The sequence below is a fragment of the Prunus dulcis genome, chromosome 8 (genome assembly GCF_902201215.1).
Source record: "Prunus dulcis chromosome 8, ALMONDv2, whole genome shotgun sequence".
In the NCBI taxonomy this organism is placed as follows: Eukaryota; Viridiplantae; Streptophyta; class Magnoliopsida; order Rosales; family Rosaceae; genus Prunus; species Prunus dulcis.
The window spans coordinates 16441391-16467736 of record NC_047657.1 but is presented as its reverse complement, the minus strand read 5'-3'; the positions used below and the strand labels follow the sequence as shown (position 1 = coordinate 16467736).

At 37.8% G+C, this 26346-nt stretch overlaps 3 protein-coding genes across 3 annotated transcripts; 1 reads left to right on the top strand and 2 right to left on the bottom strand.

Moving 5' to 3' along the window:
• Positions 1-136: 136 nt before the first annotated feature.
• LOC117638225 (peptidyl-prolyl cis-trans isomerase FKBP62-like) lies at positions 137-2739 on the top strand. The gene is made up of 11 exons (XM_034373358.1): positions 137-414; positions 506-580; positions 673-753; positions 847-1041; positions 1135-1227; positions 1316-1491; positions 1605-1727; positions 1806-1952; positions 2039-2166; positions 2260-2380; positions 2512-2739. The coding sequence occupies exons 1-11, from the start codon at positions 192-194 to the stop codon at positions 2560-2562; spliced, it is 1413 nt and encodes a 470-aa protein (XP_034229249.1). The 5' UTR covers positions 137-191; the 3' UTR covers positions 2563-2739.
• A 252-nt stretch (positions 2740-2991) lies between these two features.
• On the bottom strand, positions 2992-6679 carry LOC117638135 (probable xyloglucan glycosyltransferase 6). Its single transcript, XM_034373242.1, has 5 exons — positions 5760-6679; positions 5110-5418; positions 4587-4877; positions 4387-4500; positions 2992-4120 (listed from the first exon to the last, which is right to left on the bottom strand). Exons 1-5 carry the CDS (start codon positions 6477-6479, stop codon positions 3485-3487), a joined length of 2070 nt encoding a protein of 689 aa, XP_034229133.1. The 5' UTR covers positions 6480-6679; the 3' UTR covers positions 2992-3484.
• A 10183-nt stretch (positions 6680-16862) lies between these two features.
• On the bottom strand, positions 16863-20097 carry LOC117637465 (transcription factor bHLH62-like). The gene is made up of 8 exons (XM_034372357.1): positions 18785-20097; positions 18398-18625; positions 18233-18298; positions 18052-18120; positions 17862-17933; positions 17534-17746; positions 17343-17427; positions 16863-17235 (listed from the first exon to the last, which is right to left on the bottom strand). The coding sequence occupies exons 1-8, from the start codon at positions 19763-19765 to the stop codon at positions 17198-17200; spliced, it is 1752 nt and encodes a 583-aa protein (XP_034228248.1). The 5' UTR covers positions 19766-20097; the 3' UTR covers positions 16863-17197.
• Between the last annotated feature and the right edge of the window lie 6249 nt (positions 20098-26346).

Here is a 26346-nt window from a genome sequence, read left to right as displayed (position 1 = left end):
TATGGTCCCTCTTAAGATTTTGTTGTCGTGGTTCTTATTGTTTTGTAATCTTATGTCATAATCCAAAAGCTCCCTGGGAAATGCTTAGGAGTTTGATCTCCTTTCAGGGTGAGCTCTCTCTCACGGAATGAGTTTTCTGATGTTGTTGTGCAGGACAAGTGATTAAGGGATGGGATGAAGGTATTAGAACGATGAAGAAAGGTGAGGATGCCCTTTTCACCATCCCTCCTGAGCTGGCTTATGGAGAGACTGGATCCCCACCAACTATCCCTCCCAAAGCCACATTGCAGTTCGATGTTGAATTGCTATCGTGGACCAGTGTCAATGACATATCCAAGGATGGTGGAATAATTAAGAAGATCTTGAAAGAGGGAGAAAAATGGGAGAACCCAAAAGACCTCGACGAAGTTATAGGTAACTTTCTCTTTAATGCTGTTTCTATTGGCTTGTGTGCTATCTATGATCGTTGTCTATTAACTGCCTTCCGCTCCTGTTCTTTATGCAGTTAACTTTGAGGCTCGGCTTGATGATGGAAAAGTTGTTGAAAAATCTGACAGAGTGGAATTCACTGTCAAAGATGGTATCATTTTCTTGTCATATATATATGAATTCAGTTCTATTTTTTTTGGTTGAGAATTTGGTTTTTTAATGTTCTCATAATCTTGTAAATAGGTTACTTCTGTCCTGCGTTATCAGAGGCTGTTAAAACAATGAAGAAAGGGGAGAAGGTATTATTAACAGTGAAACCACAATGTGAGTTGCCTTGAGCCATCAGCCTGATATTATATGAAATATAAAAATGACCATTATGTTATGATCTAATATTTGCCTGCGTCTTGGTTCCAGATGGATTTGGGGATAAGGGTAAGCCTGCATCTGGTTATGAGGGTGCCGTTCCTCCAAATGCCACTCTTCACATCACTTTAGAGTTGGTATCATGGAAAACTGTCTCAGAAGTGACAGATGACAAGAAGGTTATTAAGAAGATCCTGAAAGAAGGGGAGGGATTTGAACGTCCAAATGAAGGGGCTGTTGTTAAATGTAGGTGTTAGCCCATTGATTTCGGATGAGTATTTTACAATCTATACCAGGTTAAAAAGTTTTTAAATAGTTCTCTGATTTTGTTGCTGGCAGTGAAATTGATTGGGAAGCTGCAAGATGGTACGGAATTTTTGAAGAAAGGTCATGCTGAAGGAGAAGAGCTGTTCGAGTTTAAGACAGATGAGGGTAATAATAATGCGAAGTGCTTCTTTTTTACCTTTTGTTTTGTTCTTTTTGCCTATAGTGGTACTGAGTCAATGATTGTATTGGACAGAGGAAGTGATTGATGGGCTTGATAGAGCTGTCCTGACAATGAAGAAGGGTGAGGTAGCACTCCTGACCTTTGCACCAGAGTATGCATTTGGTTCTTCAGAGTCCCCACAGGAGTTGGCTGTGGTACCTCCTAATTCGACAGTCTACTATGAGGTTGAGCTCGTATCTTTTGAAAAGGTGGGTCAATAATACCGCTCAGATTATGTTGTGCAACATATCCATTGGCATCAAATTATTGAGATTGTGTGTTTTTCTCAAGTAATTTTTGTATTATTCTTTTCGTACCTCAGGATAAGGAATCATGGGACATGAATACCGAAGAAAAGATTGAAGCTGCTGGTAAGAAGAAGGAAGAAGGGAATGCACTGTTTAAGGCGGGTAAATATGCAAGAGCTTCCAAGAGATATGAAAAGGTAGGATGACAAATGTTGACTCATGAACCAGATGATTGGACTTGAGCTGTTATGCTCACTGGAGCTTTTTCCCTGCAGGCTGTCAAGTACATCGATTATGATACTTCCTTTAGTGAAGAGGACAAAAAACAGTCGAAGGTGTTGAAGGTTGCTTGCAATCTTAACAATGCAGCTTGCAAGCTGAAGCTGAAAGATTATAAACAGGCTGAAAAGTTGTGTTCCAAGGTCCGCAATTTAGAACTTAGAAATGCTTGGAAGTTCCCTTTCTGTGGTTGACTTTTACAGTTACGAACCGACTATTTTGTGCACAGGTGTTGGAAATCGAGGGTAGAAATGTGAAGGCCCTGTACAGAAGGGCTCAGGCATATATTCAGCTGGCAGATTTGGATTTGGCTGAGCTTGACATCAAGAAGGCTCTTGAAATAGACCCCAACAACAGGTTTTGCTCCTTCTCAAGTGTCCTGGATTCTCTTACAGTATTTTGTTTGATGGAGAAGTTGAAATGTTCACACTTCTTTCTACGTTGAAACAGGGATGTGAAGTTGGAGTACAAGACGTTGAAGGAGAAGATGAAAGAATTCAATAAAAAGGAGGCCAAGTTTTACGGCAACATGTTTGCCAAATTGACCAAGTCGGACTCTCCGGATTCCAATGTAAGTAGTATTCTTCTAGCCGGACATTGTTTTCAATTTTTGATTCGAACAATTATCGTTTGGTTGCAGTTGCTGGTAGTGATTTCATGATTTCTGGGTTTAATAGACTGGTTTTGATTTTGGCTTTACAGAAAACAGCAGCTAAAGATGCTGGACCCATGAGCGTAGACAGCAAGGCATAAGGGGACTGCATCACATAATCGGCTCGCAGCTTCTAATTGTGTCATTAAGGAGTAAATTCCTAGCTTTTTTAAATTCTGTAGGACTACTTGGTCTTGGCGCAAAGAAGTTGTAATGGATGATTTACTAAAACTGGATTGTTGACATTGAATTTTATAAGTTAAATATTTTTCAATATACCTTAGTTATGTTGCTTTAACCATCAATGCTTTTGATTTCTTTAATTTGAGTTTATCAGAGTTTGAAATGCTTACAATGCCAAAAACCGTGGAATTTGGACAAGCATTGGCAAGCAGTTGGAACCGCTGAGGTTTTGGGTTTGTGTACGTCATGGTCCTGAGGTTTGTCTAAGCTGAAAAGACCAGGCTTCAAATTACATATAAATGAACCATATACAATAGCTTTTCTTGAAGAACAAGGAAAAAGTCCTCTCAACAAAATTTCAAGCTGATCAAATCAAATATAATTTCTCATACACAATTTGTTAATAGCAAAAATAAAGAATAACAAATGTGATGATCTAACGACGCCAGCCTTTGGCACAGGCAACCAATTTTACATTGGTATTTTATACCAGACAACCAGATGGGCCTGGAAAATTGGATCCATTCCTACAAACTAATCTTTAGGGCCCCTTTCCCATATCTAAAACAATGAGACAAACTTCAAGAACTGTGGCTTGGCACCAACAATGATACATACAGTTTTGGATTGAGAGTCTAGTTACCGTCTACAGGTTCGTGCCGAGCAAAACGAAATTGCTTCTATCAGGGGAGTCGGACTATCGGAAATAGCAGGGAACTGAGGGTTACAGCTCTGTCATCATCGCGCGGTATGGATTTCAAAGCTCTGATCAAAGTACCCGCCCCATGGTACATTCCGGGAAAGCACTCAACACCACTATAAACCATTACTCGGAGGAGGTCAGCTCACCTGCTCTCCTATCAAATCAAGGCCAACAACTAGAAAGGTGATCCCTTGAAATAGTAGGAAGTAGAAGTGAATTCCTTGGGCAGACAGCAAGCTTCTTGCTGAAGCAGCCAACAATACGAAGGCAATTACAAGTTCCTTCCTATATAATCGATTTCTTCTCCTCTTCCCAGTTTTCTTAGAAGTCTCTAGTTTGGTCAGCTCATCAAGGCCTGATTCTGAGGCTGACCTTTGAAGACCAGTAGTTTGCACTAGCGGCTCAGACTCCCTTTCAAAAGCAACTAAATCTGTCTCGGATGACCTTCCCAGTTTCTTTGTAACTATCCACTCATAAGAAGTTCCAAACTGAAACAATCCTGATATCATGGCATTAAATTTGGTCACTGACATGGTATTCTCGAAAAGAAGGTAGGGGACGATAAATGGGAATGAGCGTGGTGCAGGAAGAATATTCAAGACAGACATAATTCCAGGGACATAACAAACAACCCATGCTGGTAGCTGAGCTTCTGGTAGGAACATGGTCAAGGGAAGAATGATGCAAAAGAGAGTGAACGAATAAAACGGCAGAATAAGCTTCCGAAGGAGGAAGAAGAGAAATATCAAATTTGCTTTCTTGGTCAAACTCACCTGGAATGAGAAAACAATAAAGGTTATGTTCATGTGTACTTATATTGGTAAAAGAATTTGTACCAAAGTCAAATTTTTTCTGACTTGAGATTTAGATGACCACAAGAGCGTATCTTTCTCATAACAAAAGGCAATGCACCTCAATCCCTTTCTTAATTTTACAGATAATCAAGTCTTTTTACACAATTTGTGACTTAGATATCCTACTATTAAAATAATGAATAATATTCTTCTAAAAATTAATGAATATAAAGGAACTTCTATACCTTTGAACGGAGTATGTCAAAGAAACACACACGGAATAACTGCATTGGACCAGAATGCCAGCGATGTTGCTGTTTCTTGTATGCCCCATAGGACTCTGGAAGTTCACAAAGGCACTGCAAAAGCAGCAAGTTCAGCAAACCATACAAGGAAGCTTTAAACTATGTAAAGTCGAAACTTTGACAATGGAAAATATGCACACCTTGACATCATTCAGATATATGAACTTCCATCCACAAAGATGAGCACGAACAGCAACATCCATGTCTTCGACAGTCGTTCGTTCCAACCAACCACCACATTCCTCAAGGGCCTTAATCCTCCACACACCAGCTGTACCGTTAAACCCAAAGAAGTTGATAAACACCCCATTGACCTGTTGTTCAACTTCAAAGTGGAAGGACAAGTTTATATTCTGCAGTCTGGTAAGCAAGTTCTCATCCTTGTTTACAAAAGACCACCTTGTCTGGACCAATCCTAGATCATCATTCCCCTTCAAGAAAACAATACAAAACCCACTTTCAATCCAGCAAACAAGGACTTGTGAATTAAGAAGTGAAGTTGCAAGCAGCCTAGATGATTTAAGTATTGTGAACTTCATCATGCACATAAGCTGAGAGTGTAAATGAATGGTCCCATTCTCTATAGTGTATACTTGTACAAAACTCCGAAAACACCAACGGATCAATCAGAATAGTGTGTTCTAATACAGAGTAAAAAATTACCTTGAAATAAGGAATGGTTTTCTTCAAGAACTCAGGTCCCGGCTGAAAATCTGCATCAAAGATGGCCACAAACTCATAATTCTTAACATAATCGCAGCTCATAGCAGATTTCAGATTCCCGGCCTTATACCCTGTGCGCATAAGCCGATGTCTGTACAATATGGGGACACCCCGTTGTTGCCACTTGCTTACTTCCGCCTTGATAAGCTGTTGAACCTCTATATCATCGGAATCATCCAAAACCTGCACAAGCATTCTCTCCTTCGGCCAGTCCTGAATACAAACCGCAGCAATCGACTGATGGTACACCTGTTTGTCGCCCAACAGAAGCACATTTCAATACTAAATGAGAGACAAAGGGTAGCTAGAAGGCATAACAGAAACACTAGTAATCTATCAAGACCAACATTGTAGCATTATATCAAAAGCAATCAAATTTAACAATGCCCGGTTCTAACTTCCAACTTATGTTTGTAACTAATCGAAACGTATAAAATGCCATACAAGGCTCATGTATCACTCTTATCATTTTATGAAAAACAATAAAAATTGAAGCTTGATATTAACTAGTAACTAAAACATAAATAAAAAAACACATTAAAGGAAATCTAAACGGTGTCGTTGGGGATTAGAAACCTACATCATCTTACCTCCCTCTCGTTGCACATAGGGATCTGCAACAACACCATGGGATAATCCTCCACATTCACATCCTCAGTACTGTTCCCCTCCTCGTCCTGATTCGACGACGACGTCGTTGGGTACTCCATGACCGCCTTGGGCTTGACTCTCCGAAACTTGATCCAGAAGCATCCGAACACCAAAGCAATGCGATCAACAGACTGAATCAGAAAGAGCACGATGCAGAGATTGGCGAAGCTCTGCAATGGCGGCGCCAAGTAATTGACCCGAATGTGGAGCCAATTGGCGTAGAGAAGCTCCACGAGCTCGGCTGATCTCACCGATGGCGGACTGAAATGCCACCCCTTGAAGTAAGCCACGAGCTCGAAGCAGAGCAGCAGGAGCACGACGATCAGAAAAGCCTTGATGACGCGGTAGAGGCGCGACGAGGACGAATCGGCGGGGGAATCGGGCGAGGTGACTCGGCGATTCGCGGTGCGGAGGAGGACGAGGAAGGAGCTGGTCACGGAGGAGAGGGAGGCGGCGATTTGCTGAAACTTGAGGAGGTAGACCCAGGACAGCTGGCGGGCGCTTCGTGAGCGGTCTTTCCCTACCGTCCGATCGGGCCCGGGGCTGTGGATATCGATGGCGAACAAATGGCTTGATTCGTCGGAGAGGAGGAGGTCGTGGTTGCTCTGTCTCTGCTTGTTCCACCATTCTTGAAACTCATGGTTTTGAGCTCGAGACATTAATAAATTAATTATATATATATGTATTTCTTCTTCTGCTTCGTCTTCTTCTTCTTCTTCGTCTTCTCAGATCTCTGTTCTGTGTGTAACGACTAAATGACTCTGTTTCTGTGTGACGCTGAAAGAGGGGGCCTTTTTTGCGCTAAATTTAGTAAGAGACTTGCCTAAAAGAGCCTCTCAGCATTTTTCATTGATTTTCTTACTTCGATTGTTTGTTGAGAGAGTGGGCAGGCCATGTGACTTTTCGCACTTTCTTTTCGCACTTTCTTTTCATATCTACATTTTGCTCTACCTACGCGATAATTATGGTGCTATTTTAGGAAATGCTTATTTAGAAAGCGGTTCTATTTATAAGCGCTTTTAATAAAACAACGGGTGATAAATATCAAAGTGATTTTTTTCAAAGTACTTTTTAACTTTTCTACTAAATGTTTTCCTAAATAGTTTTAGTTATCTTATATATTTTATAAACACTTCGAAATCGGTACTTAGTTAAATCATTGTCTAATAAAGATATTAGCATGTATAGTAATTTATGATTGAGAATGTTAGTTACATTTCCTTTTTCATGTTCTCTTCTACTTTCTCATATTACTATTTCATCTCACATAAATATAATAAATCGTCTCATTTTTAGGTAAATTGTGTGTAAAGAAGGAATTGAATTTTAAATGCATACATAAGGAAATCCGTGTGCAATGAAACATCCAAGCACGATCTTTGCCCCCAAAAAAAATTGATAAATTGTTAATCAAATGATTCAATTAGCTTGAATTGTGCAAATTATCACATATTATTTGGTCAAACAAGCAACACATCTAGTTCATAAAACCAGGCAGGGATTGGTCAAATAAGTGAATAAAACCAAAGGACAAACGACAAACGACTGATTTTCATCTTCCAATTCCATTGAGTAAAGACAGAAATCAAATGATCCCATGACACGACATTTGACACCTTTCACCCAACAAACGACAACCTACGGAAACAAACAAACACAAACAACTAAACTAACCGTAAATGCCAATTTGTTTGGTTTGGCAATTTTGGGTCACTTGTACAAATGGGCCAGCAGCCCACACACCCATAACAATGAACCCAGATCTCAACTTTTCCAATCCAAACCGTTTGGGTTTGTTGGGGCCTAACTAGGAACAACCTGCAAGCTTGCAGGCCCAAAGATCTGTTTGGGTTTTAGAAAATTCAATTGGTTATGTATAATGATGACCAGTATATCAACCTCAAGCAGATGGGCAGCACAATGGAGTGGTTGGGGCTTTGCTCCTCCCTCGGAATGGTCTTGGGATTGACTCTCTGCATCGACGTGCATGTGAGTAAGGATTTATCGACCTTTTTAATAGGAGAGGACTTCAAAATATATATATAATGAGTCCCATCGTTTTATGAATTCTACAATTTAAAATCTTTATTTCAGACTAGGGAGTTCTCTTTCATTGAATTCTTGTCTACTTACTTGATTTTAAATACAAGTTTGTTTTTTGAATTCTACAATTTAAACTCTTTATTTCAGACTAGGGAGTTCTCTTCCATTGAATTCTTGTCTACGTGCTTGATTTCAAATACGAGCGTGTTTTATGAATTCTTGTCTACTTGCTTGATTTCAGATAAAAGTTTGTTTTATGAATTCTATAGTTTAAAATCTTTATTTCAGACTAGGGAGTTCTCTTCCATTGAATTCTTGTCTACTTGCTTTATTTCAAATACGAGTTTGTTTTATGAATTCTACAGTTTTGTTTTTGTTTTTTTGTCGGAATCAATCATATCCATTCAAGGAAACAAACAGAGAATACAAAGGCAAAAAAGGCCAACTAAAGGAACAAATTGCCACAAACACAGAGAAGATTAAACTAGAATCAGTACAGTCTAGTATAATAGTCTTTCCTGTCACAAAATCAAACCAAAATACAATACAAAGCCCCATCTTCCGCAAAGGGGACGGAGACCTTATCATAATGGCCACAAAGGAGAGAGTACACCACCACCACACAGGTCAGCATTGCTGCATACAGTGACCCGCCGATTTCCACCAAAAACATATATTCCCCAAAAATCGAAAACACATCAGCCCTGGAACGTTCCTCCTAAAGTCACCTTCTCCATCACACCTAAATCTGCCAATGCATCTAAGAGAAAACAACAACCAATCACAACACCAAGGTATATACCAGAAGACCGACACCAAGAGAATGAAGAGAATTGGTGCAAGCACCAGAGCAGGAACCGTAGCAAAAGCTCTAAATACAATCCGGAAAATGAGTGACAAAGCCCTTATAGATATGGTTGTTGTATCCCAAAGAAGATTCCGTATCCAAAAATAGGATGAGAAGTTGAGGAAGAAATAAATCTGGTTGAAAGGGTTGTTTGGTGGAGAACGAATGACACAAAATTGGCATGAGACATTTAATCTCAGCACAGAGTATAAGGCGCAAGCATACACAACAGAGGGAGAAGCACCCAACTCTCAAAGAGAGCCACAGGCACAGCCAAACAGGCTCAAATTGAAAGAAGACTAGCTCCACCAAAAGCCCAAGACATGGTAGAAGGGGGATAGCAAAATGAGAGAAAGAAAACCGAAAGAAAAGAAGAAGAAAAAAAAACCAAGAAAATCGAAAATTGCTCTGTAAAAACAGAGCAGCTCCCAAGAGGTGGAAGATGAAAAGGCAGGAGAAAGGGGACGAATGAGCAACCTAGAAAAGAAAGAGAGAGGAAGATGAGGAAATAAAAGAAAAAAAACCAGAAAAAGAGGAGAGAGGGGGGAGATTGGATTATGGGGTGTAAAATTGTAATCAAAAGAAGAATGTTTGATTACTTGCACGTTTTCTCTTTACACTGTTAAGGGTATCTATACCCAAGTTTCCTACAATCAAGAGACTAGTAAAGGAAAGCAAATCATGTATAATCAATTACATATAATTTGGCAAATCACTCAATCCCAAATATATTGGGATTTAGTTGACTTCTCAACACTCCCCCTCAAGTTGGAGAGTGAATATTGTGAACTCCCAACTTGCATACCATAGCCGAAAAATCTTCTTTTCCCAAGGCCTTCGTAAACACATCTGCTACTTGTTGTTGAGATGAAATATATCTTGTAACCACTGTTCTGTCCAGAATTTTATCCCTGATAAAATGACAATCAATTTCAATGTGTCTAGTTCTGTCATGGAACACTGGATTGGCAGATATGTGCAGCGCAGCTTGGTTATCACAATGTAAAGTAGCTGGTCCTGGGTTTGGGAGTTGTAGGTCTTGCAATAGATAACGCAACCAAGTAATTTCACAGCAAGCACCTGTCATTGCGCGATATTCAGCCTCTGCTGAAGAAAGAGATACTGTTTTTTGTCTCTTTGTTCTCCATGAGATCAAAGAATTTCCAAGAAACACGCAATAGCCACTTGTGGACCTTCGTGTGGTTGGACATCCTGCCCAATCTGAATCACAGTATGCCGTCAACTTCATCTCATTTCCAGCAGGAAAGAAGAGTCCTTGTCCTGGTGTACTTTTCAGATACCTCAAAACTCTCATGGCGGCATCTAAGTGTGGCTTGCGAGGCTCATGCATGAATCTACTGAGTATGTGTACTGAGTAGGTAATATCAGGTCTTGTTATGGTGAGATAAATCAAACGTCCCACCAATCGTCTATACTTTGTTGGATCATGAAGTATCTCACCTGTATCAGAAGAAATTTTGGAATTTTGTTCCATGGGAAAGCTTACTGGACGTGCTCCCAAAGCTCCTCCATCTTTAATAATGTCCAATGCATATTTCCTTTGACAAATAGAAATTCCTTTCCTGGAACGTGAGACCTCAATGCCCAAAAAATATTTAAGATCACCAAGGTCTTTGATCTTAAAACGAGTATTAAGAAATCGCTTGAGAGCATCAATGGCAGGCAAATTATTTCCTGTAATCAATATGTCATCAACGTAGATCAAAAACAAGGATTTGTGAAGGCGACATACCAAATGCTCCCCCTGTCGCCGAAGACCAGGAGGAGGTGACATGTAGATTTCCTCATGTAGATCGCCATGGAGGAATGCATTGTGGACGTCAAGTTGATGCAAAGACCAGTGGTGGGCAGCGGCAAGAGCAAGAACACACCGAACAGAAACCATTTTGGCAGTAGGAGAAAATGTGTCATGGTAGTCAAGACCTTCAGTTTGAGTGTACCCTTTGGCCACGAGACGAGCCTTGTAGCGCTCAATGGTGCCATCGGAGCGATGCTTGATTTTATAGACCCATTTGCAGCCAATAGGTTGCTTCCCAGGTGGAAGAGAAGTGAGGGACCAAGTCTGATTGGATTCCAAAGCGGCAAGTTCAGATTGCATAGCCTCTTGCCAGTGGGGATTAGAAACAGCCTCTGCAAAAGTGTTAGGTTCCACTGGCCGACTAATATTGGCAATGAAAGTAAAGTGTGATGGTGAGTAACGGTGATAAGAAAGGAAATTAGAAAGGGGATAACGAGTACCTTTGGTGCGACATGGCAAGGAGTCCGACGATTGGTCAAGCGTGGGTAGAGTAACCTGTGAGCAAACATAATCATGGAGATGGGCTGGTTTAACCTTATGGCGAAGAGAGTGGCGGATGGGGGCTGGTGGTACAGAAGGAGAGGAAGGTGGTGATGGGGCTGGTATGGCAGTGGTGTCCGAGGGAAAAATGGGGGCAGCGGTGTCGAAAGAAGCCGTGAGATCGGGTGGGGTAGAAGGAGATGGAGGATGTGGTGAGAGTAAGTCAGGAGATATACATGGAGGAGATGACAAATCAGATAAAGGAAGAGGTAAAATAGGGGGTGGAGGTTCCGTGAGAGAGGAAGAAGGGAGAGTTTGGAAAGGAAAATGACTCTCATGAAAAACGACATCACGACTGGTAAAAAAAATTTTGGTGGTAAGATCAAATAATTTGTAGGCCTTTTGACCGAAAGGATAACCGAGAAAAACACATCGCTTGGCTCTAGGATCAAATTTATGGGAAGGTTGGACAATGGTGGCATAGGCTAAACAACCAAAAACGCGGAGGTGGGTATAAGAAGGAGGTTTATGGTACAGCTTCTCATATGGGGATATCTTGGATAAAAGGGCAGTGGGTAGACGATTGATCAAGTAAATGGCGGTGAGAACACATTCTCCCCAAAAAGAAATAGGGAGATTGGCCTGAAAACGTAAAGCCCTAGCCATCTCTATGATATGTCGGTGCTTGCGCTCTACAACACCATTTTGTTGTGGTGTGTAGACACAAGTATGTTGAAAGATAACCCCATGTTCGTGAAAGAAACGACGCATGGAAGAAAATTCACCTCCATTATCAACGCGTATTTGTTGTACGTGAGTATTGAATTGTGTTTGGACAAAGGCAAAAAAGGATTTAAGCAAGTTCTGTGTTTCAGATTTATTTTGCATGAGAAATAACCAAGTGAACCTAGTAAAATCATCCACAATAGTTAGAAAATAACGAGCCCCTGAAAAAGATGCAATTTTATGTGGCCCCCAAATGTCGCAATGAATAAGAGAGAATGGTTTAGAAGAGGAAATAGAACTTAAATGAAAAGGTAAGCGAGTTTGCTTTGCCAAGGGACAAACCTCGCAAGCATTATTTGAAAAAGGGAAATGTAAAACATTCTTAGCTAAAAATTGTAAACGAGAAGATGATGGATGGCCTAAACGGCTGTGCCAGAGGTGAGTTGAGGCATGAGCATGGTTGCAAGATGGTGGGAGAAGGGAAGGCTTGTCTGACACCAAAGAAACCAAGTAGTAAAGACCTCCTTGCTGTTTACCCAGACCAATCGTCTTCCTCGTAGCCAAGTCCTGCAAAATGCACCAATTAGGAAAAAAAGAGATGGAACAATGAAGTCCTTGTGTAAGTTTGCTTACTGACATCAAATTAACTTTGAAGCTAGGCACATACAAGACATTGTTTAAAGAAAGAGATGAGTTGAGAGAAGCATTCCCAACAGAAATAATAGAAGCCTTTTCACCGCTAGGCAATACAACTGGTGGAATGGAAGGGTTGTTATTTGTGGACGTAAAAGAATGTGAGGTGGATGTAATATGATCTGTTGCGCCACTATCAATCAGCCAGCGGTGTAAAGGTAAAGGATAATATGACAAACCTGCAGAGTTTGCTTGTGGCTCTTTCTTATCATTCATCATGGTAAGAATCTGCTGATACTCACTGTCAGATAGGTTGGGCATGGCAGACTTCAATTCTTGCATAGTGGGATTGTTTTGCACGTGATTGGCAGAGGAACTTGAGCCTTTCTTGTTTCGGTTGGATTTGTGCAGTCGATGCCCAGGAGGATAGCCATGAAGTTTATAACAGGTATCAATTGTGTGATGATCCCGATCGCAGTGAGTGCAGTGAAGAGGCTTACGATTAGAATTCGAAGGTCTCTGGTGTTGGCGAACAGCCATTGCAGCAGGTTCCAAGGTAGTATGAGGAGTCCCCAGTTGTCGTTGCTTCTCCTCTTGGGAAATTAAGGAATAGATGTTGCGTATGGATGGTAGGGGCTGCATAAGAAGAATCTGTCCACGAGCAGCAGCATATGAATCATTCAGACCCATGAGAAATTGCATCACCCTATTCCTCTCATCACGTTCAGCATGATCTTTCATGGCACCACAGGTACAAGTCGGCACATCACTGTATGATGCCAACTCATCCCATAGTCCCTTAAGTCTTGTGTAATAAGCGGCAACCGACATTTGATCTTGAGTAAGGGAAGCAATGTCACGTTGGATCTGGAAAATTCGAGGAACGTTGCTTTGAGAGAAGCGCTCCTTCAAATCTTCCCATATATCATGAGCAGTGTCAGAGTAGATGACGCTATCAGCTATGTCTTGATCAAGGGAATTCAAGATCCAAGATAGGATCATATCATTGCAACGTTGCCAAAGAGAGAACTCATCAGGATCGGTTTTCTTTGAAGGCTTCTTGACAGTGCCATCAACAAAACCAAGTTTGTTCTTGGCACTCAAGGAGATTCGCATGGAACGACACCATGTCCCATAGTTGTCTCCATTCAATGGTTTGGATACAAGAACCATGCCAGGATGGTCAGAGTGATGAATGAAAAAAGGGTTGGAAACTTCAGACTTGTTTCCATCCTTGGAAGAAGTTTCAACTTCTTTGTCATTAGCCATGGCAGAGAACTAACGAAAACAAAGAAGGAGGAAGCTGGGATTTTTGACGGTAAAGAGAAAAACAAGAGCTAGGTTTTCTCCTAGCTCTGATACCATGTAAAATTGTAATCAAAAGAAGAATGTTTGATTACTTGCTTGTTTTCTCTTTACACTGTTAAGGGTATCTATACCCAAGTTTCCTACAATCAAGAGACTAGTAAAGGAAAGCAAATCATATACAATCAATTACATATAATTTGGCAAATCACTCAATCCCAAATATATTGGGAGTTCTCTTCCATTGAATTCTTATCTACTTGCTTGATTTCAAATACAAGTTTGTTTTATGAATTCTTGTCTACTTGCTTGATTTCAAATACAAGTTTGTTTTATGAATTCTACAGGTTTAAAATCTTTATTTCAAATCAGGGAGTTCTCTTCCATTGAATTCTTTTCTACTTGCTTGATTTCAAATACGAGTTTGTTTTATGTTCTTGTCTACTTATTTGATTTCAAATACAAGTTTGTTTTATGAATTCTGCAGTTTAAAATCTTTATTTCAAACTAGGGAGTTCTCTTCCATTGAATTCTTGTCTACTTGCTTGATTTCAAATAAGAGTTTTTTTCGGATTTCTAAATGTCATCATAGATGTCTACAACAAGAGTTCGACTCTTACTCTATTATTCTTCAAACTTCTTTAATGCAAATTAAGCAATTGTCACAAATTTACAAATACTCTCTCACCGATGAAAAATGTGAAAAGCAAGTAAAAGAAATGAAGTAGGGCAAGAAAATAGGTGAAGAAAGGTTATGTTTATTTTAAGGTTCCCTCATTTAAAAAAATCTTTATTGTTTGTATTTTACTTGTTTGACATTTGAGGTTTACTTCGCCACCACAAAACTTGTCCACCGTTCTAACTAAAGGAAATCCGGGTGCGATTGTGACATTTCAAATCTAACCAGATTTTATGAAAAGGAGATGGCATTAGATTCATTCATTCATTTCTTTCTTGATTAAAGTGTAATTTGTGTAATAAGAAAGAAGTAAGAACCTCTAGAAGAATGCAAGGGAAAAGAAAAAAAAAGAAAGAAAGAGAGACAAAACACGTTTACAGTTGGAGAGCATGAAATAATGCAATGGTTGGTGAAGCAAATGATGCTTGTCTTTCTCCCCAACAAAAGCAAAGCGAAAAACACCAAATGGCCAATCAAAGTTTCAAAAGGCAGGCCCTCTCTCTCTCTCTCTCTCTCTCTCTCTCTCTCCCTCTCCCTTAGGTGAAAGGTAAAGAACCCAAATGAGAACATTGGGGAAAATGGGGTGATAGAATAGTGACAACTTGGTTAATTCATAGGACACCTACCCTATAATAATGGGTCACTATAATTGCCCTTAAACCAACAAACCCACTTGTTGTCTTTGAGGTTTTGAAATCTCTCCAAACATTCTTTCTAGCGGGAGGGCTATAGGTAAAGGGTAGGGTCCCCTCATTTCTCTTGGGGTTTTTGGTTGCAAAAGCCAAAGCCATCTCGCGGAGACCCGAAGCTTTTTTCCCTTCCATTAAGGTCATAGATTTCAGGATTTGATTAGGACATTTCACCCACAGATTTGTTTCCAACAGCTAGCTTAGTAGAAGCATCATGCCAGACACATACAACAAATTGCTCAAATTGCTCAAATATCAGCGGTTGATATTCAAGAAAAACAAAGAACAATCCAGACCTTCTCTTTTGATAACCGAGAGAAGAGGGAAATCGAACTTGCGTCATATTTTGACATTGAGAATAAAAGTACTGTTAAACTAATAAGCTGGTAAGTTCTCGTGAAAATAAAATAATCCATAAAATTATTAAAGCTTGAACTTCGATCATTTCTCTAGGGTAATTTAGATATTAAATACGTAATATCTAGAGTAATATAGAACTGTGTTATTAATTCAATTGTTTTGTTGATTCTAGCTCAATTCAGTTAAGAATATTGAAATTGGGTGCTAGACTGCTAGTGAAGCCTAAAGTGGCCAGTCCATGTCAAGTTAAGTCATTTCCCAAATTCTCAATCAAATTTGTAAAGACGAGGAACCTTAATCATGGAGAAACTCTCAATGCAACGAGAATCACTTTTTGTTATCCTCAATCAATAATACAATGACACATAAAATAACTTTTTTACATATTATTATATTATTGATCAAGATAATAAAATAATATTATCTCCATTACGAGTAAGTTTTTTTCCTTAATCAAAAAAGACCCACCCAAGCATTCGAAGAAACAACTGGATAACAATCAAGAAGAGGACAAAGTAAAAAAAAAAAAAAAAAAAGGGGGGGGGGGAAGATAAGAAAAATATCAATCATGTACATGTCTCCATGTAATTGGCTTTAAATTTCATGGAGACAAGACTGTCAGACTACAATTTTCTAATTGTAATTATTAATTTGCCTATCATTACAACAATTATATAATAAGATATGTAACTGTTGAAGTATGCTGTGCACCACATCCAAAGCATCTTTCTAGTAATTAAATTACACTAATCTGCAGACCAATAATAGACCCTTGAATTAAAAATAATGATTAAGGCTGCAATGCACAGATCTTTTGCTGAACCCAAAACTTGGATTTTTACTAACCACCTCTCAGAAAAAGATTAGTCTAAATTTTAAAGGGTATCTTTCCAAACCTGAACTCCACTACAAAACCCTTTTCTCCTGTTTTTCTATTGCCATACAATTTAAAAGTGGGTGAGATTATAAAGCTCTTTGATACATTGGGCCTAGTCAGAATCTCACCATTGCCAACCTGGGATTCTTTTGATGTTCTTTGCATAGTTGTATATCATAACTAAATATTTTCAATGGAGTGGTTCTAACTTCTAACTTCTAACTTCTAACACCTCTGCTGCTGCTGCTGCTATTCATTTTTCTATTCAGAATAGTAAAAAGGGAACAGAAGCTTCTGTTTTTGGATAACCTGTGAAAATTACAGATGCCCAAAATATGGCAGAAATCATGGTTGACCCCAGCTCAAAATTTATAACCAAATGTCTTAATCATTCAAATTAAGACTTTTTAGAGAGGAAGAGACCCCACTCATACAGCTGGTTGCAACACAAGTTAGAATCAAATCCAAAAGATTTAGATGCAAACTTTTAACAGTGCTCCATTGACATGACCTTTGTGGAAAATTACAAATGAAATGACAATAGACAAAAATTTCTCATTGAAATGAAATGACAAAGCTCTTCCTCTAATTAATTAGCATTTGTTATTTTACATGGTGCTGTAAGCAAAGACTTAATTTGCACCAGAATACAGAAATTTGCTTCTGGGATTTTACAGTGGATGAAAATTAGACAACAAAATCACATTGAAAAAAAGAAAGAAAAAGATGATGAAATTGAAGGGCAGAAAAAAATAATGGCTCTCTTTGATCAATAGACCTAAAGATGATAAAGGGCTTCTTGGTACCAAGCAAACGATAAAAGGCTCAGTAGCAGTCCATGCGATCTTCAAATTTTTATATCTTGTATATACAACAGCATCCCCTCTGTCCGTTATGGAAAAGACTGACAAAATGGTGGTTAGAGCTCAATTTTCATGTGGGATACTTGATTTGAACCTGCAGCATAAAAAAGTAGAAAAAGAAATTACCATTTATGAATTTATGATTCACAATTTTATACAGTAGGGATTTGAGAGGGTTTTTAACATGATTTTCTTACTCACCATCCAATTCTGTTTCCCTATTTGGATTTTGACCATACCCCATTTGGACAATGGTTTGCAGATCATCTTCACCAAATGCGGGAAACTGGAACAAATTAACCACAGACAGAGTTAGATAACTTATCAAACTACCAGAAAAAGGTACTTTTGGCTTGGAAAATTGTGCGAAATAAAACGGTAAAATAAATTACCTGAGGAATGCCTTCGCTGCTAAAACCACTGAGTGGAGGTAACTGCATCCCAAGGCTTTGGCATAGTGAGGTATCTAAGGGGTCCACTGCTCCATTAGAAATGTTGTTCTGTAGTGCTGGATTTTGCTGGCGCTGGTGGCCATAAATGGCTTGTGCCGAGGAATCTAATGGGAATATTGGATGTTGTGGCAAAGAGTTGTTTTGTTGAAATATCTAAAACCAGAAAAACCAGCAAAATCCCAATTCAGAAAAGTTTGAAAACATATAGAAAAAATATATATATATATACAGCCATTAACTTTGTTGAGAGAATAAATTATGAACCTACTTCTTTTGACATTAGAGCATCCATGTTGAAATCCAGCCTGGTGTTCACAGAAGCCAACTTCATAGAGAGGAACTGCACAAGAAACATGCAGATAAGGGAAATGACTTGGAATCTGCCATACAATTTACAAGCGTCCGACCTTGTTGACCTTTTTTTTTTCTTTCTTTTTTATCCATAAATGTCATTTTACCTCGACTTGACGTTGTAATGACTGAACATAATTTATAATCTCATCAAGCATAAGTGCTTTTCCAGTGACCTAAAACAAAAAACCAAAAATCAAAGTCATATTAGTAAAAAGGACACACCACACATTCATGCACCTTAAAAAGATAAAAGCTTGTCAGTAAAATTCTGCATTTTTTGCAGACCTTGTTACAGCCAGGTACAAGATCTTGAAGAAGCTTCATCCTTTCACTGATCTTCTCTCTTCGGACCTATCAAAATTACATAAACCCATGTCAGGATATTGACAATATAAAGATTTTGGAGGGAATTAAATTAAACTGAATTTAAATTCAACCCATAATTCTTACCCTTTCAGCTAAACTATGGCTGTCAGTGGCTTGACCCCTTCTTGCTCTTACATGAATGTAGTCCTTGGGAGGCTCAGGTGGCTTTGGACCAGTCTTGGTTTGCTTCTCATCACTACTGGTGCTTCCCTTTGCATCCTCCTCTGCTTTAACAGAGCCATTTTGATCATTCCCATTATTTTCATTTCGCTTGCTTCTCTTTGCATTAGAATTATCATTAAGTTCAGCCCCCTGTATCCAAAAACAAAAAAGAATAAACATTAAATTAAATAATGCTGTAATGTATGATCAAAGTAAAATGCTGCTTCGACCAAAAAAAAATGCTGCACAAATTTCAAAATGGGAAAATGGACAAATTTATAATTGTATGTATGTATGCAAAGTATGTACCTTTGTAGCAATGGGAGATGGGGATGATATTGGTGGAGGCTCCTTAGCTTTTCCCTTGGAAACTGATTTTCTTTTCCTGGAATTCAAATCCATGGAATTGGAAGCTACCAACCCTGTCTCCCCATTTGGGTTTTGTTCAGAAAGTGTTGATTCCTCTCGAGAAATGGGCAATTCATTTCGATCCTGCAGCAAAGAATTCATCTTTTCTTGCAGACCTGTCTGAGATCCAAGTGCCTTAAGAGCAGGGCTGCTCGAAACCCGAGGAAGCTTACCATTTCCCATAATGGCATTAGATCTATAAGGCAGCTCAGTATTGTTGTTGCTGCTGCTGTTGTTGTTCATTCCAAGTTGGGTTGTTCTGCCATTGAAGCTCCTGCTCCCAAAGCATGAAAATTTAGCAGCTCTTTCTGCAAATCCAGGGTCAGCTGAGAACTCAGCCACACTAGAATTCAAAGGCATGGGCTTTCCCATATTGGGCAGCTTTTCTTTCTTCAAATGATGATCCATGATGGGCAAGCTCAGCTTGGGAGGCGAGTTCAAAGGAGTGCTATAACATGAAGTGTTGGTGCTTGCATTTCCATTTCCATTTCCATTTCTACCCATGTAAGTATTCGCCTGAATTCCCAACAAGGACTGAGAGTGCGGCGAGATCTCACCGGAGCTCCCGATGTTTCCAAGCTTCCCTATCAACTCTCTGATCACAAAGCTCTCATTGGAGATGTTGGAATTTGATGCCGCCGGGGAAGACACCATTGAACTCAGGGCTGAGTCGAAGTGGATGTTCTGGTCGGCTGACTTGTCCCAGTTGGGATTGTAGAAGCAATCCGGTGACTGCTCTGATGAGCAATTCCGGTCTGCCGTGGCGGTGGCTTGGATGTCCATGGCGGTCGAGAACGAAGAACGCCATGCCGGCATTGAAGATGTTGGCTCAAAGTGAAGTGGTGGTGGGATTCCAGCATTTAGAAAAAACTCATTCTCCATGATATGATCAGCAATTTGTCAATCAGTATGAAAAGGCTGAAACTTTAAAATGTTGCAGCTAAAAAGATTGTTTCTTCTTTCTTCTTTCTTGTTGGGTTATGTGGAGAAACAGAGAAAGAGAGAGAAGAAAGGCTTCCAAAGCCAACAGGTTGGTTTGAGAAAGAGAAGCAAGAGGAAGTGAAATTTGGGGTGGTGGAAGATACAAATGTGGGGTTTGATATATATGATTGCAGATGAGAGAAGGAGAGTAATGAGTATGATGGTTTGGTGCATAAAAGCTTAAGCAAAAGCAGAGACAGAAAGAGAAAGAGAAGCAGAAAGGAGAAAGAGAGGGAAGGAGGAGAGGGGGAAGGGGGTGGGTTGTGGGGAGATTAAGTTAAATAGGGAAAAGAGGAGAGAAAATTTTCACCAAAAAAAAAGAAAAGAGAAGAGAGAAAAAGGTTAGTTTGACTTTTTGCATTTTGGGGTTTTGAGTTTTTTTTTTTTTTCTGGGCTAAAGGGCAGGGGTAAATTGGTAGTTTCACTTTGGCAACCTCCGGAAAAGGCGGGAAGAGGTGGTTGCCGGGCCTTGGACGTCAAAACACCTAAAATGTCCAATTGTCCAATTTCCCTCTCGAAGTAAACAATCCACATCCACTGCCCCTAGAACAAGGTATGGAAACCACTACCAAAGTTTTTCTATACTTCTTTTACTTTCTTTGTTTGCACGTATTCTTTTCATAAAGGATGTTCGAACTTGATTGCAAGTGAGCTGACTTATTGGCATACTCAACTGACTTAATCTACATTTGTTTCTTGCATGTTTTTATTTAACTACAAAATGAAGACAAATTTTTTTGGTAGTTGAAAGAATACACACGAGCATGTAGTGCATGTACACAAACCATAAGAACCATTTTGGGTTTGGAGGACAATTTTGGGTACAACTAATCATGGCTTGAATTGTGAAGGCTTTTTAGCTTTCCAATTCTAACTTTGTTTAAAGCTCTCGGACCTTTTCATGATTTCCTCCCCAACCAAATTGACTTGGTGATGGTGTTAGAACTGTGGGTCAAACATAATAGTTGTCCGACATTCAGATATCATAAGTCGGGTATCTTCTTAAATTGCACCTACGCCTAATAAGATAAACTTCGTATTTGAATACTTTTTTGAAAGCTCTCATATCTTTTTATGATTTTCTTCTCAAATAAATTGACTTGGTGGCGTTAAAATTGTGTCGAATATAATAATTATCTGACACGTTTTTTAAATTGAATATCTTCATGAATTACACCGACAACTACTAAGTTAAACTTCGCATTTGAATTCTCTCACAGTACTTCTAGTAGACTTTTATGTCTCCTTATGCTTAATCAAATAGAGCATAAATGAATTCACCACCGTTCATGGAATTGTCAAGAATCTATAGAGAAAATCCCCAATAACCAGGCACGTATGCTCATTGGGCCATTTGGGTAATTTGTGTTTTTTTTTCTTTGTCTTTTTATTTGGAAAAGGGGGGTGTTTGATTTGGGGGCCATTTGGGTACCTAAAAACAGGAAAATCCATCATCTATGACATAAGTGTTATACCTGACATTTGACGCAGTTTAAAATAACCTAACCTAAGCTTTGGCGGGGGAAGGGGTTAATTTCAATGTAGATATTCCCCAACTCCCTCTTGTTTATGTAATTTTTAAGAAACCCTAATTTTATATTCAGCAATCATTTGAGTCAACACAAGGGATTGTTTGGATTAAAAGTCAAAGTGAATAAAATGGATTCTGTTTTATTTTTATTGAACAATAAAGTTAATTTCGTCTACGTTCATGCTAAACCAAATTTTAATTGCTCATCTTGTGGAAAACATAAAAAGATAATATATAAATGTGTTTCTTCATCAAGGACTTGTTTATGGCTTGGTCAATGATTGAATTAAATGGGGCAAATGGGCGGTTTAGCCGGGTTTGGTCTGGTTCACATAACAGGCCAACTCTCTCTCTCTCTCTCTCTCTCTCTGTCTCTCTCTCTCTCACAGCTGCCCGACTATATGTTATGTATGCTTTTTGAATTGCTTAGCAGCTACCCACTTTCTAAGAAATACAAGAGAATCAGAAGCACTTGTTCCTACAAGTTATTTTGTGTATAGCTGTTTCCCAGCCTTGAGGCATTGAATTGAAACTTTTCCTACAGAGGCATTGAATTGAAACTTTTCCTACAGTTTTATTGATTATTATTGTTACCCTACAAACATTTGGCCACCCAATTTGGTAACTTCCTCATGAAAATACAGTCAAGTCCCGTCTACTCCATTGCACACTCTCCTTTATAATGGGTTTGTCTTATGTTTAGATAGTGAGATGTTACCCTAGTAGAAATAAATGTTTTGCTTCCCTATGTCGAATTAAGCTAACTGTATTATAAGTTCATATTCCAAGCTCAAATTAGGAGTTTTGGATTACATTATTCCAACTCGTCTAATTGCAGTTTTGTCACTCATAAAATATTAAAATTTACGAATTTTTCTGCAATATTGGCCTATTCATTTGCTCACACACACATATGTAAGAATAACGCGTGAAACTCACAGGAGACAGCCGTGTGCTTATACGTCAAAGTAATTCATCGAGTGTGTTGTGATTCCTTAATTGCAACATGAATGAGAGATTCCCCGGTAAACAAAGTCTCTGTCTTAGAAAAGTTTTCAAAAAGCAATATGAAACAAATACTAAATGTGTTTTAGGTCAAGTACTATGTCTTAATAGTTGTGACCAACCCAATCCATTTTTTGGATAAATTCATGTATCTTTCAAGTTTTTTTCCTTCTTTATCAGGCATCCGCGCATGTGTATCTTGCAAGTTGGAGACCACGTATCCATTGCTGGCTATCTATCATTTATGCATACAGCAAAAACCCTGTCTGGATTTAATATTTACGGTCCTAAAGTTTTCCTTCCATTCAACCAGACTCCATCTCTGACTACTTTCTGGTCACTTCTCAAAAAATTATTTAGGGCACGAAAAATATGCATCACATGAGATTTTGCCAACCCTCATGGGCCATGCATGCATATCTCCTCATTTATGAATGTCTTGCCCATCGATCTACATGTAGCCGTTATCATGGAACATATTTATGATGTATCTAACTACATGTATATATATATATATATATATGAGTGCTCTTATTTTCACCCACCTGTCTTATTTTTTCATTTACCTTATCTTTAAACTTTTAAAGACAAATTTAACCATATTGTAAAATGACTTAAAAAGACTTAAGGAAAAAAAAAATAGAGAAAAAAAAAAAAGGCATAGACTTTTCTCACAAACCCTATCGTTTGATAAAAAGAAAAAAAAAAACACAAGAAAACTACAACTCCGTGCTCATGATTCCTCTTATAACTTTTCAGTGCTCAGAACTTAATTCTCAAATAATTTTCTTCTCTTTTCTATTCATTCAATCAAATTGTTTATGAAGAAGAAATAACAAGAGAATCAAAGTTGAAGAGAACAATTTTGGCGAAAAAGTAAGGAAATCCTATTTGAACAGAATTTCTAAGATCTTTACGGTTACTTAAAGCATTGGGAGATCAGTATTTATTGGACTCTGATTTTTTTTCTTAAACAAATTAAAAATCTAAAAACTTGGGGATGAATCAACAATTCTACGATTTAGGCTCTGTTGATTACACAAAGAACGTTCCTTACAAAACCAGTTTGGCTGAGAATTTTTTTGAGGCATGAGAAGGTGAAGAAGGCTTTAGGGGTTAATGAGTCGTTGGTTTTTTAGGAATGCAATGATTTGTGGGGGATATTTTGCATGAAGATGTAATGAAGAGTGTGAAATACATGGTGAAATATTTGATGAAGGACAAGTCTTGTTGTACCAAAGGAAGTTTGATTTGAGAGATGGTGTGGTTTTCATTGAAGGCAGAGAGAGATGTATAGTAAACATGAGAGACAGAGAGAGATAAAGCGTGAGAGATGGAAAATAAGATACAGCAAAAATGAGAGAGATGTGTGGGCCGTCAGAGAGTGAGAATACGTGAGCAGAGAGAATAAAAGGAGAGAGGAAATGAGGTAATAATTAAAAGGGTATTTTAGGAATATTGGTGGGTGGAAAAAAAAGATTGTGTTTTTTAAAATTTATATGGTGGGTGGAATAATAAGGTGGGTGGAAATAGCAGCACTCTATATACATATATGGATTAATATGTCAACCGACATTTGAGAACATCAAATTAGTTTTGAATTAACCTCTGACCCTAAAGCTAATATAGAAAACAAATTTAAGGATTTAAATAATATCTATACATATATACTTATATATATAGATATACCAAGAGCTTCAGTTGATGGATCCCCCAAATAAACTCTTGTAGGGCCCACTTCGTATTGTATTTCACTAATCCAAACCGTCTATTTTTTAGATATTAATTCAAAAATCATCTTTACAAAAAAATCACTTGAATCCGATATTATTTGACCACTCAATTGAATTATTGACATTTTAGTATTTTCTTGAAGCACTGTGTTAATTGATTTTGTAGGAGACAATTGGATCTCGAAATGGTTTCTAATTTGTCTAATTTTTTGCAAAGATGATCTATGAATGAAGATCTAAAAAATAGATTATTTGGATTGTTGAAAAAAAAATTTATAAAGTACCCAAAACAACGTCACTCAAATAAAATTATTTAAAGAATCCTTCGATAAAAATGGACTGATATATTTACATATTTTATATATATATATATATATATATGTGGAAAAATCTTGGCACCAATTGCACTGGTTTGTCACATGGCCTGGTTTTACACTTGCACAATTGAAAAAGAAAAAAAATAGTAGTAGATATTTATCAATTTCGTGGCTTGGTTAACTGGGCAAATCCACCGCCCTAGTTCTCCACAAACAAGATTGTTCTTCAGCATTAAATGTTGGGAGGATTTTGGGTCAAATGTGTACCTATAAATAATTTTAACATGTGTGGAAACAATCACGTACGTAAGTTATAAAATAATATTATATCAATTTGCGTGTCGGTTTTAAGCCTTCACCTGTTTTTTCTTTTTTTCTTTTTTTTGTTGTTGGAAGCCTTCGCCTGTTTTGATTTCCCCTTCTGCATGGCTTGTAATTCAAGATGTCATATATTTCTCTTTTTCTGAAAAAAGATATCATGTGATTTGCATGAGAGTAAACATAGATATTTCTCGGGTTTTGTGTTGTGGTTGTGTTTGTTATTTTAGTTTTATCATTAAAAAATTAAGGCCCGTTTGGTATCTTATTCAAAAATTTTAACTAAAAAAATCATGATTTGTTTTTTAAAATATGAGGTTGAAATACATATTTTATGGTCTAAAAACTTGTTTGATATTGAACTTCAAACTATTTTTAAGATCTAAAAGAAATTGAAATTAAAATCAGAAAACTAATTCCCAAATTGAAATTAACAAGAGAGAGAGAGAAAAAAAAACTGTAAAACTTCACTTTTTTGGTTTTCAATAAGGCTTATTATCACAAAACATCCATGAGGTTAACGAAACTATCAGATTGCATCCTTAATGTTTTTTTGTGTCACTTATGGTCCTCAAGGTTAGTATGTGCAATCACAAATGGTCCCTGACGTTAGGGTCTGTCAAAAACTCTGTTAGTTTGCTATCGTGGCATACATATATATCACAAAACATCCCTGAGGTTTACACACTTATCACAAATGGTCCTTACGAATTTTTTTTTAAAAAATTAAAATTCATAAAATTTTGGTTTTCTTTTTAAAATTATTTATAAATGAAAAAACAATTTATAGAAGGATTTTAATCTTGAGGACCATTTATGAACCCTAAACTTTTAGTTTTTTTTTCATTTTTAAATTTTATGAATTTTAAATTATTTTTAAAAACTTCATTAGTTTGTTGATGTGGCATATATATGGAGCCCACATCTACAATAATATAGTGTCACATGTATTTAAAATTTAATATATATTTTAAAATAATTATAATTCATAAAATTTTAAAAAGAAAACAAAATTTTATGAATTTTAAATTAAAAAAATTTCGTAAGGACCATTTGTGATAGGTGTGTGAACCTTAAGGATGTTTTGTGATATACATATATGCCACGTCAGCAAACTAACGGAGTTTTTGACGGAACCTAACGGCAGGGACCATTTGTGATCATGCATGCTAACTTTGAGGACCACGAATGACAAAAAAAAACATTAAGGATGCAATCTGATAGTTTCGTAAACCTTAGGGACGTTTTGTGATAATAAGCCTTTCAATAATGTAGGTGTTTTTTAGTTTTGTTTAGGTTTGTGCTTGGGCCTATCAAACGTGTTTTTTGAACTTTGAATTTAAAATTTGTTTTTGAGTTCATAAAATTGAATCAAAGTAAAATACCAAACGGCCCAAAACATTTTTTGCTGAAATTGGAGAGGTATGAAGTAGTGAGTACTTATAAATTTATATGATATATGTTCTTAGATTCCAAATCACTCTGATTTATTCATCCCTTTTTTTTCAAAAAAAATATTACCATTTAGCGTTTTCTTCTTTCCGAAAAAGACATTTCTTGGGTGGTGATCATTTCTTT

Bases quoted from the DNA above. Each gene is read 5' to 3' on its own strand.
- LOC117638225 (XM_034373358.1), top strand. From the start codon at position 192: ATGAAGAAAGGTGAGGATGCCCTTTTCACCATCCCTCCTGAGCTGGCT. The intron at 754-846 runs GTGAGTTGCCTT...TCTTGGTTCCAG, and splicing joins ATTAACAGTGAAACCACAAT to ATGGATTTGGGGATAAGGGT. The intron at 1,228-1,315 runs GTAATAATAATG...TGTATTGGACAG, and splicing joins CGAGTTTAAGACAGATGAGG to AGGAAGTGATTGATGGGCTT.
- LOC117638135 (XM_034373242.1), bottom strand. From the start codon at position 6,479: ATGTCTCGAGCTCAAAACCATGAGTTTCAAGAATGGTGGAACAAGCAG. The intron at 5,419-5,759 runs GTAAGATGATGT...GGCGACAAACAG, and splicing joins CTATGTGCAACGAGAGGGAG to GTGTACCATCAGTCGATTGC. The intron at 4,121-4,386 runs GTATAGAAGTTC...TTCTCATTCCAG, and splicing joins TTGACATACTCCGTTCAAAG to GTGAGTTTGACCAAGAAAGC.
- LOC117637465 (XM_034372357.1), bottom strand. From the start codon at position 19,765: ATGGAGAATGAGTTTTTTCTAAATGCTGGAATCCCACCACCACTTCAC. The intron at 18,121-18,232 runs GTCTGCAAAAAA...TTTTTGTTTTAG, and splicing joins TTGTACCTGGCTGTAACAAG to GTCACTGGAAAAGCACTTAT. The intron at 17,428-17,533 runs GTAATTTATTTT...AATTTGTTCCAG, and splicing joins GCAGCGAAGGCATTCCTCAG to TTTCCCGCATTTGGTGAAGA.